Below are 8,024 nucleotides of genomic sequence, written 5' to 3'. Positions count from 1 at the left end.
ACTCAAACCCACTGCCTTCCACACTGCAGCCCAGCACTCTAACCACTGAGCTACTCAAACCCACTGCCTTCCACACTGCAGCCCAGCACTCTAACCACTGAGCTACTCAAACCCACTGCCTTCCACACTGCAGCCCAGCGCTCTAACCACTGAGCTCATACGTGGGGATCAATAAACACAATTCAAGCAGTTGCCTTTGCCAGCGCTGAGGCGATTCATCTCGTGGAGGGCTTGTATTTATTTTGGTTTGCGTTTTGGTTTCTTAAGTAACCCGTTAATCAGCAAATCAGTTTTTCTTTGAACAAAATTACACAGCAGCAGCTGTACTGACGTCATTCGATGATTTAGACTTAACATTTGCGATGCATAAAATTAGAGCAAGTTATCATAACAATATCGGCAAAGAGAAAGTGCAAACAACAGGTAGACGAAGCCAGTTCAAAACGCGGTGAAGCTGCCCGAATAACACGGGCTGTTTTTTGGGGGGTAACATGTGCTAGTCGTTAATTTGGCTTCTGCGTGGTGACTTTTCCACGCATTTCAGCCAGAGAGCTTTCTGTACCCCGCCCCGCCCTCCATCGGGTCCTGCTATTCGGCGCTGCACTGCTGCCCCCGTGTGGCTGAATAGATGATGCTTTTATTTGTTTGATTTTACTTAATTATGCGTGTGTGCGTGTGGGTGAACGAGCGCCATCGAGCGGCCACAGAGGTGAAACGCATTCAAATTACTGCATTTCTGTAATGAAATCAACTGAGCTTTCATTCAGACGTGTCGCGCAGCTGCAGCAGCCGCTGCTTTCGTTTGGGGAATTATACTCCCCCCCCCCCCCCCCCCCCCCCCCCCGTCACGTGCACCCTCACGTCAGGTGACCCCACTTCCTCGTTTCTTCTGTGAATCAACAATCTGCAGCCGTGGAGCGAAAGCGAAAGCGAGCTGGAGGAGGCATTTAAATACAATCCGATCCCAGACACGACAGAGACCGCGGGATACATCCCCAGAGTTACCCCCCCGCCCCCCCTCTATATATTTATACTGTGGATTTATTCGGAGATTTTGGGGGCGCGCTTGTTCTCGAGGCTCTGCTGCAGAGGCGAGCTAGCTCGAGACAGGAGCTCGATCGCGTTTCCAGGGCAACGTCACATCTGGGCTGGATTTTATAATATAACTCTTAATATATATTATATTATATAGTATATATGTGTATATAATTGCAGCTAATTATTGAGCTCAGTTAGTGAATAATTAAAGGAGGCGCGTTATTGCTGTTCACGATCTCTCTCGCCCGCTTTGTTTTTTGGGGAAGTCTTTTTTTATCAGCAAAAGGTAATAATAATAATAATAATAATAATAATAATAATGTATTAGTGTCGTATTTCTGTATTATTATCACACCGCCAGAGGTACTGTTTAGGAGGTATTATCTTTTCGCGGTGTGTAAACACGATATATAATAATAATAATAATAATAATAATAATAATAATAATAATAATAATAATTTCTGTATTAATATACAGCAGGATACACGGAATAATCTCCCAGAGCTGAGTCCCACACCCGGCGGGGAGGATGTCTCAGTATACGCGGTTTCCGGATCCGACAGAGACCGCCAATCCTTTTCAGGTGAGGAAATGTTTCCTGGTGATTATTTAGAAGAATATAAACTCGGGAGCTGCCGATTGCAAATGAAGCGATCTGGCAAAGTAACGCTGAGACCGTGAACTGTGCAAGCGTTGTGTAGTGCGGTGCTCTTTCTCTGGTTATAGAGGCGGTGCGATTTAGCCCTGCTGCGTGTTTAATAATAATAATAATAATAATAATAATGATAGTAACGCAGTGTGTTAAGATGCCTGTCCTGCGCCTCTTGCTCTTCCTGCAGACCTGGCCTGGCTTGTGATTTGCCGGTTGCTCAGAATAAAGTTTCCAGTATTTCCCCAGTGATTTTATTTCGTTTGACTGGAGGGTCCTTCCGCCCCTGTAGAGAGAGAGAGAGAGAGAGAGAGAGACAATGGGAGCGCATGCGCATGACAAGTTAAAGTGAACTCCTTGATGAATGTGTTGTGTCTTCCCTCCCACTCCCCTGTCAGGACCCTGCTGTGACACAGCACCACACCCCCAGCACAGGCTATGCCACCCTCGATCTCTACAACCCTTTTGACAGCAGCCGCGGGGTGAGTGTGACGCCCGCGGGCATCCTCTTGTGCGTGCATGTGTCTGCCCCGCTCTGCAGGAATGTACACACAGCAACGCTTCTCTGTGATTACACAGGCTGGCTTAGCTCAGCGTCCTCACAGTGTGTGTGTGCGTGAATACCAAAGTAAATTGTAGAACTGTGAGACACACACACACAGTGTATAGAGATCTCACTCCCCTGTAAGTGTCTCTGCTTTGCATGTGTGTGTGTTTGAGAGAGAGAGTCCAGGACAGACACACACACAGCAGCTCAGGTGAGGAGACAGGATTCACACACAGCAGCTCAGGTGGGGAGACAGGATTCACACACAGCAGCTCAGGTGGGGAGACAGGATTCACACACAGCAGCTCAGGTGAGGAGACGGGATTCACACACAGCTATTTCCAGAGATTTTACCAGCTTTCCATGGCAAAGACCAAGAAGAAAAATAACACAGACCCTGAGGTAGGTGTGAGATCCAACTGATCTCTCTCTCTCTCTTTCTCTCCCCCTCCCTCCCTCCCTCTCTCTCTCTGTCCCCCTCCCTCTTTTTCTCTCTCCTCTGCCTCTCTCTTTTCTTTTCCTATCTCCTGCTGTTCAGAACGCTCGTCTCACAGTTCTCCTCAGAGGTGAAGCTGCATCGTGAAGGAGTCGGTGTTTTTCTCCGGTTCTCGACTCTTTCTTCTCTGCACCAGCTGTTTCTTTTAGTATTTGCACTAATGCAGGCTCGCACACACATGCAAGGGTCGTGGTTTTTATATAGAACAGTTAACGGTGAAGCACTTTCCACTGCATGTTCGAGGTATTGATTGTTTTTATTCTAAAGATTTTCAGTAAAAAGCTTTTGCAAGACCAGCTGTTTCTGTCAACACTCTCTTTCTTTCTTTCTTTCCGATGATGTCATGTTTTTTCTCTCCCCCCTGCAGCCACCCCCTCCCTATGAGCCAGCGAACCAGACGCCGGTCGGGGGGGTGGTCGTCGCCCCGGGGGGTCGGGTTCCCAGCAGCCTGGGCCCGTCCCATCCCATGACCCCCAGAGGTCGGGTCTCCCCCACGGCTCGTCCACACAGGTACAGCAGCAGTGAGGCTCCTCCATGACGTCACACTCGAGGACGTGTCGCTCCCCACGGTCTCGATAGACAGACAGACAGCAGACAGACAGACAGCTCCTGCACAGCGAGGGTGCTCCCCACGGTCTCGATATGACAGACAGACAGACAGTCTGTCAGACAGGTCACCCTCCTGCACACTGGTCGCTCCCAGAGCTATCTCTGTCTGTCTGTCTGTCTGTCTGTCTGTCCAGTGTGAGCTCCTGCACAGCGAGGGGTACCAGAGCTATGTCTGTCTGTCTGTCTGTCTGTCTGTCTGTCCAGTGTGAGCTCCTGCACAGCGAGGGGTACCAGAGCTATCCGTCTGTCTGTCTGTCTGTCTGTCTGTCCAGTGTGAGCTCCTGCACAGCGAGGGGTACCAGAGCTATCGTCTGTCTGTCTGTCTGTCTGTCTGTCCAGTTGAGGTCAGGCAGGGGTACCAGGACGTGTCGCTCCCCTGGTCTCCGATAGGGCACACAGACATACCAGACAGGTCTGTCACGTGTCGCTGTCCAGTGTGAGCTCCATGCAGGCACAGTGCCAGAGGGGTACCAGAGCTATCCGTCTGTCTGTCTGTCTGTCCATGTAGTCTGTCTGTCCTGTCGAGGACGTGTCGGCTCCCCATGCACTCGAGGGGGCAACCACAGCTTCCGTCTGACTGTCACAGTCAGGTCCTGTCACCTCCTCGAGGCCCGTGTGAGCTCCTGCACAGCGAGGGGTAACCAGAGCTATCCGTCAGTCTGTCTGTCTGTCTGTCTGTCTGTCCTGTCCTGTCAGAGCTATCCGTCTGTCTGTCTGTCTGTCTGTGTCTGAGGTGATCTCCTGCAACAGCGGGGGTACCAGAGCTATCCGTCTGTCCTGTCTGTCTCGTCTGAGAGAGACAGCTGTGGACAGACAGGACAGACAGTGTCACACGCGAGGACGTGTGTCACTCCCGACTGGGTAGGCAGAGCTCTTCCGTCTGTCTGTCATGCGAGGGGTACCAGAGCTATCCGTCTGTCTGTCAATGTCTTTATCTATCTGTCTATTTGTCTGTCTATCTGTTTCTCCCTCTCCTCTCTCCTCTCTGTCTCTCTCTCTCTCCTCTCTCTCTCTCTCTCTCTCTCTCTCTCCTCTTGTCAGATCTCGCAATCTCCTCTTCTCTCTAGACTGACACTACGTTCTCTCCTCGTCTCAACTCTCCTCAGACAGTAAACAACCCGTTAGATGAGTCCTAAATTTGACTGTGATGTCGATTTTTTAAAAACCCTTTGGTAACCCAACCAAAATTTATAAACGTCCCGACAGCTAAACGTACCATGGATAGGACATTAACGATATACAGGGCTGGCGCCAATAAGACTCCTATTGCACAGCAGCTTGATCAGCCCCAGTGTGTCTAGTGAACAAGCTCAGGTGTGTCTGATTATTAAACTCCTAGTGAAAGCAGGACTGGATCACACTGCTGTGCAGCAGGAGTCTCATTATTAAACTCCTCGAGAAAGCAGGACTGGATCACACTGCTGTGCAGCAGGAGTCTCATTATTAAACTCCTAGTGAAAGCAGGACTGGATCACACTGCTGTGCAGCAGGAGTCTCATTATTAAACTCCTAGAGAAAGCAGGACTGGATCACACTGCTGTGCAGCAGGAGTCTCATTATTAAACTCCTAGTGAAAGCAGGACTGGATCACACTGCTGTGCAGCAGGAGTCTCATTCCCCCCCTCCTCTCATGAAGCCACAGACCCGCAATGCCACTGCAGCGGCCACGGCAGAGCTGCTCCGGAGACAGGAAGAGCTGGAGAAGAAAGCAGCGGATTTGGAGAGGAGAGAGAGGGAGCTGCAGAGCGCAGGGCTGGGCAACGAGGCCAGTGAGTTTCCGGAGGGGGAGGGGGGGGGGGAGGATGCTTTATCATGGAGCCACTTCCCGGATTCTCTCTCTCTCGGGGTGGGGGGAGGTTTCAGTGTGGAGGGAGGGAGGAGAATTTAAACGTTGAAATAAACAGTCTGGGATTTTGCTGGAAGTGAACAAAACGAGTTGAATATAAAAAGAATATATAAACTGGAGCCGGCCTGCCTGCCGGTATCAGTGTGCTCTCTGGCTCCCCCTTGCTGCTGTCGTGACGCCTGCCCGTCTCTCCCCCCCCCACAGCGAGGCAGAATAACTGGCCCCCCTTCCCCAGCTTCTGCCCCATCCAGCCCTGCTTCTACCAGGACATCAGCGTGGAGATCGGACAGGACTTCCAGAGGACTGTCTCCACCATGTACTACTTCTGGATGTGTGAGTCACGCCCCCTGCTGGGGAGAATCGGGACTGCAGAAGCGTTCTAGACGTGATTCTTGTTCCAGAACCTCAAGCCGAGTGGAACAAGGAGCCTCTTTCTCAGGGTGCTTGAAAGCTGGTTCGGGGGACCCCGGGGAGACCTAGTTTGGGGTTTGCTGTATCAAACCCCCGAGCCTCCCTGCCTGGTGTGCTGCGCAGCGTCCTGAAACCTACAGTCTCCTGAAACCAGGCTGCGAGCAGCAGAGCAGCGGCTCAGCGTTCCCTCGGCTTGAGAGGCTGGCGTTCAAAGCTTATTATTATTATTGTTATTATTATTATTATTATTATTATTATTATTATTATTATTATTATTAATTTCTTCGCAGAAGCCCTTATCCAGGGTGACTTACAAATATATTTTTTTAAATTCATTTTTTTAATCAAATTTACCTAATCAGGGCTGGGAATCAGACTCCTATTGCACAGCAGAGACACCCAGTCCAGGTTTCACTAGCAGCTTGATCAGTGAAACTAGGACTGGATCACACTGCTGTGCAGCGGGAGTCTCATTATTAAACTCCTAGTGAAAGCAGGACTGGATCACACTGCTGTGCAGCGGGAGTCTCATTATTAAACTCCTAGTGAATGCAGGACTGGATCACACTGCTGTGCAGCGGGAGTCTGATTCCCAGCCCTGCTGGTAGTTTGGTAGCTGCTATAATGAGGCTCTTCTGTCTTTCCCCCACAGTCTCTGGCTGCACCTTGATCTTCAACTTCATTGCAAACCTGGCCCTCTTCTGTGTGGACACCAGTGCTGGAGTGGGCCTGGGGCTGGCCATTCTCTGGATCCTCATCTTCACCCCCTGCTCCTTCCTCTGCTGGTACAGGCCCATGTACAAAGCCTTCAGGTTTGTACCATTCTGACCCAACAGAAAGGGGGGGGTTCTCTGGTCTGCTGCCCTCAGCTGGCCGGATGTGTAACAGTCAGCGCCTCTCTGTGTTGCAGGAGTGACAGCTCCTTCAATTTCTTCTTCTTCTTCTTCGTCTTCTTCGTTCAAGTCACGGACATACAGTACTTTCGTCACCCGTAGGGGTTTGACCCCGAAGTCCAGCTCTCTCGCTGACCCTCAAGCCCCTCGCTCCCTGCCCCTCTCCCCTCGGTCCCCGCCCCCTCTCCGTCGACGCGGCCCCTCTCCACCTCCTCTCGCTCCTCTCCTCCCCAACGCCCCAGTGGGGCGGGGAGAGTGGTGCGCTCCTCTCGAGGAAGGGGTGCGCTCTACCCGGGGACGTGGAGAGGGGACCACGCCCCAGAACCCCTCCTCCCTCTCCCCAGAGGGGTGCGGGGTGGGAGGGGAGCGGGGTTGCAGGGCTGTTTGGGTCTCTTTTTTTCTGCCGGGTGTGCCCCTCGCTCCAAGGGGCGCCCAGAAACCCCTCCCCGAGACCCCTCCCCTCTGGTGCGAGAGGCCCCGGTCCCTCTCAAATGGGCTCGCTCCCTCTCCAAAACGCAGGGAGTGGGGAACCTCTAGGGAAAAGAGGGGAGCAGGGGAGAGGGGAGAGGGGAGCGGGGAGAGGGGAGCGAGGAGAGTGGAGCGGGGAGCGGGGAGGCGAGGAGGGAGGAGCGAAGGAGCGGGGAGTGAAGGGGATGCGAGGAGGGAGGAGCGAAGGAGGAGTGAAGGGGAGAGGAGGGAGGAGGGAGGAGGGAGGAGCGAAGGAGCGGGGAGTGAAGGGGCTCCCTGTTTCACAGCTAGCTCGGGACACACACAGAATGAAGCAGCTGCTTTTTTATACAACGCTGTATGCTTTCCTTTGGTAAAGTCAGCGCCGGTCTTTGCTCTCCTTCCTGTTTCAGTGGCTGGATCGTTAGCCTCGCTGCCCTGAAGGTAAACGTGGCTGTGGCTGTGATAATGCTGCTCACTGCGGTCATGTTCACTGGCACTGCTGTCGTGGGTGTGATCATGCTGAAGAAAGTAAGAACCTCTACGTTTTATCTCTCTCTCCTCTCTCTGTGTGTCTCACTCTCTCTCTGTGTCTCTGTCCTCTCTCCTCTCTCTCTCTCTCTCTGTTTTGACTCGGTTCTGACCCGTCTGCTTCTCCTCAGATCCACTCTCTGTACCGCCGCACCGGTGCCAGTTTCCAGAAGGCTCAGGCGGAGTTCACCACGGGGGTCCTGTCCAACGAAGCGGTGCGGACCGCCGCAGCCAGCGCAGCGACCGGGGTGGGGGGGGGGGGGGAAAGGGGGGGGGAGGGGGGGGGAATTGGGGGGGGGGGGGGGGGGGGGGGGGGGTGATGGACCACCGCGGTCGCCTTCTCCGACTTTTCAGTTGTCTTACTATTTCCTACTCTCACCGAGCTATGATATTATTAAGTTTTAGTATTCTAATTTTCCTAAATTTGCAGCAAGCCCCTCATAAAGGCCCCCCCCTATTTCGACCTCGTTGCTCGGAGTCTCTTCCTCTCTCTCCTGTGGGATATAAACGAGGATTCTCTCTCTGTCTCAGAGTCCTCTCTAGAGTCAGACGATCT

At 52.5% G+C, this 8,024-nt stretch overlaps 1 protein-coding gene across 1 annotated transcript in view; it reads left to right on the top strand.

The window, feature by feature from the left end:
- The first annotated feature begins 857 nt into the window (after window positions 1-857).
- Window positions 858-8,024, top strand: part of LOC121306916 (secretory carrier-associated membrane protein 3-like) — a 7,212-nt gene continuing 45 nt past the window's right edge. Inside the window, exons 1-12 of the mRNA XM_041238940.1 lie at window positions 858-1,324; window positions 1,517-1,622; window positions 2,087-2,170; window positions 3,099-3,241; window positions 3,475-3,497; window positions 3,849-3,955; window positions 4,887-5,109; window positions 5,391-5,519; window positions 6,250-6,409; window positions 6,508-6,581; window positions 7,317-7,468; window positions 7,600-7,716. Of these exons, the coding sequence (XP_041094874.1) occupies window positions 1,569-1,622; window positions 2,087-2,170; window positions 3,099-3,241; window positions 3,475-3,497; window positions 3,849-3,955; window positions 4,887-5,109; window positions 5,391-5,519; window positions 6,250-6,409; window positions 6,508-6,581; window positions 7,317-7,468; window positions 7,600-7,716 (1,266 nt within the window). The 5' untranslated portion in view covers window positions 858-1,324; window positions 1,517-1,568. The remainder of the gene's footprint in view (window positions 1,325-1,516; window positions 1,623-2,086; window positions 2,171-3,098; window positions 3,242-3,474; window positions 3,498-3,848; window positions 3,956-4,886; window positions 5,110-5,390; window positions 5,520-6,249; window positions 6,410-6,507; window positions 6,582-7,316; window positions 7,469-7,599; window positions 7,717-8,024) is intronic.

Source organism: Polyodon spathula, chromosome 51, assembly GCF_017654505.1.
Source record: "Polyodon spathula isolate WHYD16114869_AA chromosome 51, ASM1765450v1, whole genome shotgun sequence".
Lineage (NCBI taxonomy): Eukaryota > Metazoa > Chordata > Actinopteri > Acipenseriformes > Polyodontidae > Polyodon > Polyodon spathula.
This window is presented reverse-complemented; position numbering and strand designations above follow the sequence as displayed.